A 12,830-nucleotide genomic window follows, 5' to 3' on the forward strand; every position below is an offset into this window, starting at 1 on the left:
AGCGGCGGTCAAATATCTACCGCGATGTTAAGGCGAAAGTTCCCAACACCGAAAGCAAACCAAGCCGGTTGCGAGCTTGGTTTGCGCGCGAGTGCGCGAGAAGAGACTGCTTTATGATATTTTGTTGTCTACACTGCTTGTCTTTTGTTTTTTGTCTTCAAGTTAAAAGTGTGGTAATTTATTTTTGTTACGATCGCAATAAAGTTACCGCGGTCACCAAACTTGCAATTTCGCGTGTAACAGCCAAAACCACAGTTTGCGATAACCGCGGTTCACGTTTAGTAACCCCAGGTAAACTTAACTGCGGTTACTTTTGCCGTGTAACTAGGGTATAAGTTTGCCACCGAACGCCGGTATAAATCCGGCTTAGAGCGAGGGAATCTGCGTAACAAGAGCCACAGCCTAACGACACTGATTTGACATTTGCGTTTCGCTGCGTATCACGCACGTCGTACAGAATATTGTAATACTTCTAAGTGGAACGTCTTCCCAGACGACTTCTCTGGTCTGCTTGTGCAGTTGACGGCGCAACAAGCAGGCATTTTTGGCGGAATGTGCGCGAAACGAGCCCATACGTAGCATGCGCTATGGTGGAACGGCGGCCAATTGCCCGACCTCCGGGACGAGCGCTCGAACCATGGAGGAAAGAAAAGTTTAGGAGGGAGCGTCACGTTAGTATCGTGAAGCCTAGTCATAAAAAATAAAAAGGAAAGACTGATGGGAGATGCCCTGCCTCACGTGATAGGCAAGCGGTAGTTCTTTGCGCCTCACGCGGCCGTCCGCCTGCCCGCGCTATGCTGCGTCGTTCCGTTTGGTTGCCGGGCCGTCCGGGTATTCGGGTTTCGGCGACGAGTCCCCGTCCGGGCGTTGCGCGCAGCGCTGCCTGCAACCCTAAACGCGCAGCGGGCTGATCGTGCAGGCAAAGTGTTCGGACGGGAGAGGCAGAAAACATCTTTATTTATTGAGCTCTGGGATCCGTCGAAGAGCGCCGCAGTCGAAGTGTCGTGTTCCGCCGCAGAGCAAAAGCGGAGATGTCAGAGTACGACATCCGTGCCTCACATTTTATTTCACAAACACACCTCACTTCCTTGATTCTGGTAATTTTATATTTTCACCTCCCAGGCGTAATTTAGCGTTCGTTACCCATATACCTATCGCACGGATTGAGCAGTACTCGGACAACCAGCCCGCGTTCTGCCTGCGACGCGAGGCGGAAAATGATTTGTTCTTCCCGCGCCCGCACCCAACGTCAGTGGTTCTGCACCTTTTCTTTTCTAATGCACTGAAGGAGACAGCAACGCAAAACAGACATCGTCACGACAATTGTGGCATGTACAACGTGCCACCATGCCGGAGCACCGATAAGGCGAATGTATGCAAATGCGCACGCGAGCGAAACCAAAGCTTCTCGCACAACCTCTCAGCTGATGGGACACTCGTTACGGCGCTATGATGTAAAGGGAAGGTGGCGCGATAACTCCCAGCAAAATTGGAAACGCAATCGTCAAAGCACACCTGGCACACACCCCGCACCCGTACGCCGCTCCGTGCTTGTGAATGTTTACAGCGGCGCGTTCGAGCAAAGCCGGTCGTGGTTCCAGCGGTAAGCGTCAAATTCTGCTCGCAGCTCGTGAAGGTGCTCCGTGAGCATGGGATCTACGTATCGTGTCGCTTTGAACAGCGACAGTACTTCCACGATACGAGGGATATGAGGGTGGGAGCGCAACGCTGGCGAAAAATCGCGTACGGCGCCTTCGGCAACTCCACTCGCCTCCTCCTCCACCGGCAGCCAGCCGGAGCCACTAAATGCTACCGCGGGCCTGAGAGTGGTGCATCTTCCATAATGCATTGCGCGGGAGGAGCCCGAGGAGAGGAGAATGCGGCGTCAGAGGAGGTTGGCTTGCCAAAGCTGTGCCGCCTGACGTCATGCTCCCTCCTAACATTTTTCTTCCTCCATGGCTCGAACTTCCGGCGGCCGCGAGCCGGAGAGCTCGAAGCGCCATGCAGCAACTCTAGTGGAGATCGGTGTATGTGCACAACACTCCGCCGCTTTCAAGTTTTTATAGGACACTGGCCGGTTGGCGTAAGCGGCATTGTCTTACGTGACCCTGTTTGTCGAGGATACCCCAGGTTTCATGAGACGATCACTTTTCACAGTAACAAAAACAAGCCTGGTGCAAATACGCTCAAAACAAAGCAATGGCAGATAACGGTTCGTGGATGACTATAGCAGCGCCATCTGGGAGGGCTGACGGACAGCAAGGCCGCAAACCCGAATGACGCAGTGGAATTTCGCTTGAATACACCCGCTTCTGACGTCATTTGTGACTAGGAAAACCTACGATTTGGCGGGAGAATCAAAATTTTTACCAAAATTGATCAATTTCTCAGTGAATACGGCATCATTTGCTGCAGGGCAAGCGCTGGGGGCGCTATAAAACGCGAAATCTTTCGAATAAAACAAACTTTTATTCTATCTTCATGGCTCTTAACCGAACGCACAGCATAGTCACGCGCTGCCCCACTCACGTTTTCGCCCCAGCGTCGCGCCATCGAGCGCCTGGTGCGGGTACAGCATACTGCCCCTCCCGTCCCCCACCACATACTTTTGGAGAGTTTCGCCGCCACGGCGAAACGCCCTCCACTCCTAATTTAGCGACACTCTCCTCCTTTGCTTCCTTTCATCTTCCGCTTTTTCTTTCACTCGTCGGTCCAGGCCATCGTTCCCTCGGTAACGCCGACAACCGGCTCGGCCCAGAAACGGCCGCCAAAGGGCTGCGCCCTGAAAGAGAGAGATACTTGACCCTTTGTGAATATCCAAGGAGACAAGCCACTCAAGATTCTCCAAATGCTGGTGGTGGTGTGCCGAAAATTATCCCAGGTGGCATGAAGTCGGACGCCTTTTTTATGTTTGTTATGAAAAGAAACGGGAAACGTGTAGTCTTTGGGGGGTTTTCAGTGCTCTTGTAGCAAGATTCTGATGCGCAGATTACCGCGCAGCGATGTCCGCCCGCGAAACAAGTCTCTTAATTTGTCACTTTAGACTTTCAAGAACTGCCCGAAATCAGCTCCGTATTTCATTTGCCCATTTGCACATATTTCATTCGTTTTATGTGGATGCAGTTCCGGACTGCCCAGGAACAGCTCAAAACTGCTGTGGACAAGCAATTAATAAGCACTGAGGTTGTTGCACAGATTTCGGGGGTTTTCTTTTCTTCCTACAAACTTCGTCGTGTGTATCGGCGCTGCTGAGCCGTGCTCTGTTGCTCATAGCATAGGCGGCTGCTTTCGGACAGCGCTTGGCATTAAAAACAGCGGAAATGGGAAGCACTGAACGAGTCGCTGGGCGATGGGGGAGGGGGGGATGAACTGTAAGACGGTGCAAAGTCGACATGGCCTACTATGAGTCCGAAGCCATGCGCAGAACATTATGTTGTTGGTGGATGAAAAGCATGGGTGTAGATGTGTATGAAAGGGAAAGCAAGGGGGGAGAACAAATGTCTTCATCGAATCACGGGGTGCATTTATCGGTTGATGAATGCACCGGGATGAATGCATCTGCGCTCGTACCGTCCGTCCTGTGTGTGGTGTCTTTTTCGCGCAAAGCCCGTGTTTATTCACCGATGAATGCATCGGTTTCTTCCTGTATTTTGTATTACCTGCTGTTTGATTGGTCGGCATCAATATAAAGGAGTTACGTCTTTTCATCTCCGCCACCTAAACTATTGGCTCGCCTCGGCCTTTGTTATGATGACGATACCCGCATGCGTTCTTTCTGTGGGCGCCCGGGCTCTACTCGTGACAATCCCGGCTGTTGGTATCTCGGGTGGTGCGCCGATTTTGAATGATACGGCAAGAGGCAGTGATGAGCGTGGCATCTTTCATAATACAAATGGCACCCCGGAATACCAGAATGTAGAAAGCCGCACTGCTGCTGTCGAGGCAAACATCAGCGCAATGGGCGCAACGTGCCCAATGGGCAATGCACAGGTTTTAATAGAAACAAGGCCGTGTTACTCCTCAGAAGTAACGAGGTACCGTTTCTCGTTACTTGGCGTTGAAAGGAAATAAATACGTTACCCGTTCCTTTTTTAAAATGTAAATAAATACGCTCGTAGTTACCGAAAATAGTAACTAGGTAACTCGTAACTAGGTAACTAGTAACTAGGTAACTCGTTCCTTGTAACGTGTTACGTACATGCGTGCTAAATAGATAGAAATACAGACAATGTTTATTCGGACATTTTCCTAAACACTCTGCAACTTTCTAATTGGAATTTTTTTTACCTTTCTTGCTTTAGAAGTTGGCTAATAAATCTTGACTGATTACCTAATTAAGCAAAATACAAAAAATAGCGTGGCACACTACGTACAAAAGTGAGCAACATGCATTTCCGTGTCATCTTACAGTGAACCAGCCTATTTATATAGCCTTGCAATTTCGGTTGTTCAGAAAATTTCAAATGTCTTGCAGTAGACCTTATAGTTTGCTTAAACATTTTTCACCACTGTTATTTCAGAAACAAATCCACCCAATTCATAAATGTTCAGCGAAGAATAAAGTATGACTAGCAACAGCGCACCACCGCTCCTTTATTATGTGTGGTTGTATGAAATTGGGGCTATTTGCACGTCACCAGGTAACCGGTGTAATTTTCTATAAAGGGGCGCTTGTGAACTATATGGATGGGCATGTATAATAACCAACAACCGCTAACAAACAAAGGGATGGAGAAACTGGACTGGCACTAATAGTCTGTACACTACAACGATCGCGTTGGTCGTCGTTATACTGCCAGCATTGAATGCCCAGTTTTCTGCACAATTTCCAGCCAGATGCCGTGGCTATAGAAACAACATAGCATTCTTGTTCTGAGTTAATCACGCTGCATTTCACAGATACTCCCTTAATACTTTTCAGGTGGGCCAGAGCTTTCAACGACACTCCGTGGCCTGTGACAGTCAAGACAACCCCGGAGACACGATTTGCTCGCAGACTGAGAATGGGAAACCCATGGTATTCAGCAGAACGCCTGCTGTTGTGAACAGGCTGCCGTCCCTCGTGATAGAGGGCCCAGGGGCAGCTGAGAAGACCGCTTCTTCAAGAAGAGAAACTATGCAATCATGCCACAGGTCACTGAGTCGGTCGAGAGAGAACAGCATCGCGAGTAAAAATGGGCAGGCAGAAGAAAGCGACGCACCTCCTCTTTGCATGGCAAGTCAGCGTAGACGTGTTTCTATGGAAAGGAGAGGAACCGTGATGAGCGTCGCTGGTTCCATGTTCGCGGTTAAATTGCACACTCTGAGCGAAGTGAATGCAGGCTCAAGACGAAGCACCCTAATAAGTGCCCGCAGCTCGTGTAACTTACCGCCTGTACCTAGTAACCTTCCGGTCACCTCTTTTGTCGAAACCCCAGAAAATCCACCAGTCTTCTCTATCAGCAACGTGAAAGACGTGCTAAAACATCCACGGATATATCTTCACTCGCTCAGCTTTCTCACATACGCCTTCTTTGTGGACACCTACTTGTCGGTGATTCTGGACTTTGCCAAAGACATTGGGCTGCCTCCGAGTGAATCTGTTCACGCTCTGGCCCTGTTTTCAGCTTTGGACACCGTCGGGCGCTTTGGCCTTCCGTTTCTGTCAGACTACAAGGTGATGTCGACGGAGCTACTGCTCACCCTGTCTTACCTTGTGCTCGCTGTGATCGCAGAGGTGGCCCCCTTTCTCTCCGGAAAGTTTGCCTTTATGTCACTTGCGGCGCTGCTTGGAATTCCTGGAGGCTACATATATGTTGGCACATCAGAGCTTCTTTCCAAAGATCATGGGGCCAAGAACCTACCGATGGCGTACGGGTTCATGACTTTAGTGACAGCCATTGGATACTTCGTACGGCCTCCTATAATAGGTAAGTGCACATTTACCATTCACTCTTTGAGCGTAATTGAGCGCGCTACCCTTATCCTGCCCCACGGGGCTAGGTGACAAATTGTCCGCACACCTGCTGGTTCGCAGCAAGCATGGCCGAAAGACGACACTTTCCTGCCACTCCTGGCACGTCACTCGTATGGTTTTCGCTAGCAGCTTTCGCACTGTGCCCTCCACCCTTCGCTCATCTCGTAGTGAGATGAATGAAGTTTTGCTCCATTAAATTCAATTTTACCACCTTCGCATTGCTCGCGCGCTATAAGTGGGAACAACACTCATCTTTTGCTTTATATTTTGTTTCTAGTTCTACTTGGAACAACACGAGCACGCGAGCTCCGTTCTGTCTCTTCTGAACTCAAAGCTACCTCCATGATTTTCAACCCATCATTTTTCCCTCGATAGTGTAAAGGCCGACCCAGCGTGTATTCTTAACTATAAGAACGAGGGATATCAGGGTTGTGTACTTACATTTCGCCTCAGATCTGCGTAAAGTTACGTTAGTGCATATTTGTTCCAAACCTGCCTCAATTTGATCACAGATGTCCGCATTTGTTAGCGCAAATTTGCGTTCCCAAATGGGCACATGTAGGAATTTCTAGAACAGTTTTATTGCTTTGGAACGGTTCTGCCTACATATACTTCTCTACGACAAGTAATTTTAAATTTCGTTCGGAAGACTGATATAAGAAATATGTTTTTATGCCATCAGCCCAACATTGTATGTTTGTGTGATGTTAAGCGCTATGTCATAAACAGGTAAAAAACAATAAAGTACGGAATGGTTAATCGAGGGACAGGAAAGCAGACAGACAGACAAACGTTTTCGCTTTCAATGTGCCCAGGAAAGCAAAATACATGTGTAAGCAACCATAAGTAGCGCCCTTTGTTTGCTAACGGCAGAAGCGATTTGTGTGCGGGAGCGAGTGCACGCACGTGTGTCTATGCTTCAATGCGTGCTTTTATGCCTATGTGGTGCGTATGTCATTCTTCTGTGACGGTCGCCGACGCTGCGTTGCTTTAAACAGCAGTTGATCCCGAGCACGAGTCTGAACCCATCCTTTTTTCATGCGCTTGGTATCAACTGCACGAAATGCGTTTTAACCCTTTCAAAGCTGGCGGTTTCAGTTTATGCAATTACCTAAAAGTTCCTCTAGTACATACAGAATGAAACCAGTACTGCTACTTTTCCGGGGAATTGTTCTCGGATAATGCTTACTGCGATATATATCACTGTTCTTTCATTTTAATGGAGCTGGACGCCACAAAGAAGAAGCTTTGGTGAATTGGAAATTACGACATTGAGGCTGAAAAACATGGCGGTCCCAGTTTTATTCCCAAGCTTGTATATCTATAAATACGTGCACTACTAAGCTCATTTTTTATTTGTAGGTTCATGTAGTGATAAGGTTGAAAAAAATTTGCAAAAGTGATGTTTCTGCTGTCCATAACATTAATAATTGTGAGATGTTTTAATTATTGTGCTATTTGTTAACATTTGCACTTCCATCTCTATTTTTTGTTTGTGGTCTTATGGGATCATAAATTTTAGTAAAACAAACCAAAAACATTGTTTTGCTTGAACTAAAAAAATCAGGGCTTAAAGAGTTAGAGCTAGGAAAGGAAACGAGATGGGCAAGAAATACCTCTGCAAAAAACCATTAGAAAAATCACCAGCAGTTGTACTCCGTAAGGGTGGACAAGAAATAATTTTGAAGTGACATGGTTTTGAATAATTGCACGACCTCTTGATGGCAGTCGTGCTGCGAATAGCGGATCCTCTGGATCCTTCAATCTCGCCCGGAGCTCTGGATTTGGCGGGTAGATGCATTTTCTCGGAAAAAAGATTCGGTGCACGGCACCTTCTGAGCCCAGAGTCAGCACGTCTCGCGAAAATGGAAATTTTTGACGTCCGCGGCTAATGGGAGTCCGTCACGGCTAGACAAATGAAGTAAAATTCCAAATGGGGAGTTTCCTCTTTCCGTGTCGCGTGCTCGGCTGGGACAGCTTGTCTACGCACCGGTGGATGCCTCATTCAGCACCTGCCAATTATAAGCACGCAAGAAAAGAAAGAAAGAAACAGCCAAACTAACGAACGCCCACACACGAATAAAATGCCTAGTGCTTCAAAGACACTTCAAAAAAGTGCGCTTTGCCATAAGACACGTTTTCAAGTGAACCTTGTATTGACTTACGTGTATCATTGGAGATCGTGATGGTGTTCCGAAAAATCAAGAGCCCCAAGAAAGAACGCTTCCCGTGCCGGAAACTGAACCTGGCTCCCTCGCGTTGGATCTGACCCCTGCGCTGTCGCGTTGCCACTGGCGCCGCAATTCCTAGACCGTCCTGCAGGCCGTAGTGTTGAGCGGCTAATTTGAAATGGACGTCCTGCAGACTCATGTCCCTGTTTGCCGCAATGCCGTTAGCATAGACACTGCTATTGATAAGCCGCGCTTCACGCTTGAAGATGAGCGGCTGATTCGAAAGTTGCAGAGAACTATGGCGTGACAGTAGACACGCCAGTAGAAGTGAATCTGTGATGAGGTGATTCTTTACGTTATTAGAAGTGATTCGTTATGTGGTGTGTGTGGTATGGTTGTCCATTGAGATGGGGCCAAGCTCATCCAGTGGGCTGGGTGAGGTTTGCTTTGCGTTGTGGCAGGGGCTTGGTTGGGGTTTAGGTAAGGTTGGTTCGGGGTTTTGAGTTTTCGTTTGTTTATACTGACTGGTGACAAGCTTCGCCCGCACCCCTGTTCCACTTGGGGAGGAGTTGGTGTTGGAAGACGCATAACACAAATTCATGGGACCCTATTTACAGGTACGATTTCTGTGGAAAGAGTGTACAGTTTTCAGCAACATACTTTTTTCGACCTATTTATTCGGTGCGGTATACGAATGCTTTCATGAGAGTTCATAATCTCAGAAATATCCCAGTGTCGTTCGGCCTTAAGGGATACAAAAAAGAGCCCGTCGGCAGCAGCGGAGTGGAAATTCATAAAATCAAATCCGAAATCGAGAATTTCTTTTTCTGTTTATTTCAGGGCATATTATTGCCAATTCGTTAGTTGGAATGGGGAAAGACAAGAAAATATGCCCCGTTGTCACACGCCATCAATTCAAAACACTAAGCGGCAGGTACGGCCCATAGTGTTTGCAACAGTTCTGCGTTAATCTACCAGATTTAGGGGAAATCCCGAAGGTGCAGTAAGTTACTATGAAGGAAAGTTTGGCATCCACCTGAGTGCAGCCATACGGCTACAAAGGAAAGCTATATACCTTTCTCAGGAACTTCGCAGTTGAAGAAAAATTCGTCCTGGTCCAGTATTCGAACCCGGGACCACCGCTCAACCGGAGCAGTCACTCTACCCAACTGAGCTGTTGATAAATTCGCTCTCGCACTACAAGCTGCTAGCCTCCTGGTTAGCTCAGTTGGGTAGAGCGACTGCTCCGGTTAAGCGGTGGTCCCGTGTTCGAATCCTGGACCATGACAAATATTTCTTCAACTGCGAAGTTGCTGAGAAAGCTATATAGCTTTCCTTTCTAGCCGTATGGAAGCACTCAGGTGGCTGTCAAACTTCCCTTCATTGTTCTGCCTTGTGCTATCAGTGAAGGAAGATCTACAAAACCACATTTAGTACCGGCTAAGAACGGCTCCACTCCATGGAGATGATAAGGCCACTGGCAAAAACCGAGGGCCACAGAAGGAACTTTATGCAAGGACCTCGCGGTCCGTGCACAAGGGTTGTGGGGCCCCTAGCCGGAACACCTATCCCCCAGTTGGTGGCTGTTCTGCTCCTCTCTATTTTAGCCGGTAAATAAGACCTGAAGCTTGCCGCAGAAGCACCTAAAATGTTTTTGCACCAACTGCACTGCTCTCCACAGTGCCCTTGATTGAAGTTCAGTAAAGCTTGATGCCCGCTAGTTGGTGTAACAAGCTCTCGAAAGTAAGTTGCGCTTGTTATGATCACAGAGACGAACACAGGGAAAAAACGTTCACTTTCACGAGAAAACTTCCCACTAACAACTGATTTATTTTAAACAAGACGAAAACATATATATATATATATATATATATATAAAAACACAGAATGAAAAAAAAATTCAGGGGATATGGGGAAGGGATGTCACAAGGGTAAAATATGAAGCTAAAAGATAGCGGGGGTTGAAGCTGGTTCACGTAGTGTCGTTAAAAAGACGATTATAAAAACTGAATCTCATGCTGGGTGAGCGTAATAGACGGGGAGCTCACGCACTCTCCCTAATGACCTGATATCATAAAAACCGCTACATAAATCTCCCGGGACATTTCATCTTTAGCGCGGAACAAAATCGTGGTTTTGTCGAACGCCACCTCACACTTACACCTTGCCCATTGTGTCACAAGGTTTCCCACTGTGCTTACCTGTTGGCACGCATATCTGTGTTAACGCGGTCTTTCGTTGATACACTGGCCTGATTGTCTATGTAGAAACGACCACAAGACTAAGGTGTCTTATAATCAGCTCCCTAGCGCTATTGACAAATTCGCGCACGTGCCGATCCTTGCAGTTTGCCTTAGATGCCTCCATTTGCTTTTTGGTCTGTAACGCCTTGCAAGTGCCAGCGAGCTTTAAAGGTGCAGTAAAATCAACAGGCACTTGCCCCTGACTCTCTTTACCCTGTGAGAAACGCCGTGAACGTATTGCAAGACGGCAGGTCGCCTGCGTTCTTTCACAGCTCCAACTTCTACACCTTTTCCTTTGGCAACAGTGCTCAGGACGTTTTCTTCAACCGATACTAACAACAAGTCGCGGTAACCATTCTTGTTTGTACCTTTGACTTGGAAGCTAAAGCTTGCCGTTATACGGTGGGACAAAGATTTTGCGCCCATATTCGAAAGATACGGAAACCCAATTCCACGCTTGATTAACTTGTATGGGCAGAGTCGAAAGGGAGTACGCCCTTTTTAGACCGGGTGCGATAGGACCAGCAATTATGTTCAGAGTTTTTTTGATGGTAAAATGTAAATATTTCAAACAGTCATAGTCAGGAAGTTCAGTTGTAAACTATACTCCAAAGTAGGCAGTCTTAAACATCTTTAAAATACTTTCAGAAACGTTATGAACGTTACTACTTCACGGTAGGCACACTAAAATTTCATCAGCATACCGAAAACTCTTAAACACCTAGTATGCCTTCAAAGAATCGTGCAGCTCTTTGTCGCCACGGGAAAAGTATAGACCACCGAGCACTGTAGCCATGCAAGAGCGAATCGGGACACCATCTTTTGCAGAGAAAAGTGACAGTCACGTTTTTGCTCGGGTTCGTGACAACCCGTGAGGGGACACTGGGACTCCTTGCAGGACGGAAGGCTGTCTCGCTGTTTATTCACCACACGCTGGCTTCCTCTACGACACACCGCAAAGGTTGCACACTTCACTTGCAAACGCTTTCGGCCACATGCCCGGTTTTCTGTCTCAAAACGCCGGACCACCTCACTCGTCGGCGTCCGGCTCTGAACCCCTCGCTCCGGCGCCCCCAGCCCGTTGCGTCTTCCCCACCCCCTTAGAACAAAACAAACACAACAAGCCCATGAGCGGTGGCAACCCCGAGCGAGACTGTTTCTAAGAATTTCGGTGGTGCCTCGACCTTCACCCGCGGGCCAAGGCCGGCCGGAAGCCTCTGAGTTATTGCATTCCCCGTCTCCGGGGCCACTCCTACGCCGCCCCCCTGTCGCCATGGCGTCCTGGCAGGCGAGACCTCGACACCTTCCCCTTTCATCCTTTTTTCTCCTTTTTTTTCTTTTTTGGAATCACTCCCCTTTCCTTTCCTTGAGTTTCTTGAGGTAAGACGCGTACACAGTTACAACACTTGAAAAGAGAAAAATGCACATTGAAAACAAATGACCCTAGTAATCATAGCATCCAAAAACTGCCAAAGCACTGGCCGACGAAAAACAAGGGTTACATACATGCACGACACAACAAATAACGCGAAGAACAAAAATACTATACAGAGCAAGTGAACGACGCTGCTCCGTTGGAGCGGCCCATTGCCCCGCTCACTCAGGTCGCTATGCGGGATAAAGCGTCGGCAAGTATGTTTTGGGCCCCCTTCACATGCTGCACGGTAATATTGTATTTTTGCAGGGACAAAGCCCATCTGGTTAGCCGTGCGCTGCTCGAGGCAGCCGTTGCAACATACTGAAGTGGGTTGTGGTCCGTTCTCACAATTACCTGAGCTCCAAAGACCCATGTGCTGATTTGGTCAAGCGCCCAAATCACAGCGAAAGCCTCTTTCTCAATGGTGGACCACCTAATCTGAGATTCAGTAAGCTTTTTACTGAGAAATGCCAGAGGGTGTTCAGTTCCGTCCATCTCCTGAGCCAGACAGGCCCCCACCGCTTCCTGCGATGCATCGGTCGACAAAATGAAAGACCGTGAAAAATCTGGAGCATAGAGAACTGCAGCTGTCTTGAGCGCCCGCTTCATCTCTAGAAATGCTCTCTCCTGGTCTTCCCCCCATTGCAGTGGCCTTTCCCCATGGCTCCCTTTCGTTAGGCTAGTCAGAGGTAACATAGTCTTGGCGTAGTCCTGCACGTAGTTTCGGTAGTAGTTGAGCACACCCAACACACTTTTCAGTTCGGACTTTGTTTGTGGCCGTTTCATTCCTTCGATCGCGCTTATTCTCTCAGGGTCGGGAAAGTGCCGCCCTGAGCCCACGACATGCCCCAAGTACTTTATACTAGGTTCGGCAAAACGGCACTTTGTGGGGTTCACCGTCAGCCCAACAGAGCGCAGTGTTTCGAGCACCAACGTTAAGTGTCGCTTATGCTCGGCCACATTCCGAGAGAACACGGCAATATCGTCAATATACGCGCATGCATACTCGCGGTGCTCATACAAAACCTCGTTCATGGTCCTTT

General features: G+C 48.1%; 1 protein-coding gene across 1 annotated transcript in view; it reads left to right on the forward strand.

The window, feature by feature from the left end:
- Positions 1 to 12,830, forward strand: part of LOC144165211 (uncharacterized) — a 159,515-nt gene that overhangs the window by 104,366 nt on the left and 42,319 nt on the right. The window contains exon 5 of the mRNA XM_077695330.1: positions 4,922 to 5,909. Coding sequence (XP_077551456.1) covers positions 4,922 to 5,909 — 988 coding nt within the window. The remainder of the gene's footprint in view (positions 1 to 4,921; positions 5,910 to 12,830) is intronic.

The sequence above is a fragment of the Haemaphysalis longicornis genome, unplaced genomic scaffold, assembly GCF_048455015.1.
Source record: "Haemaphysalis longicornis isolate Haplotype H1 unplaced genomic scaffold, Haemaphysalis longicornis Haplotype H1 scaffold_14, whole genome shotgun sequence".
NCBI lineage: Eukaryota > Metazoa > Arthropoda > Arachnida > Ixodida > Ixodidae > Haemaphysalis > Haemaphysalis longicornis.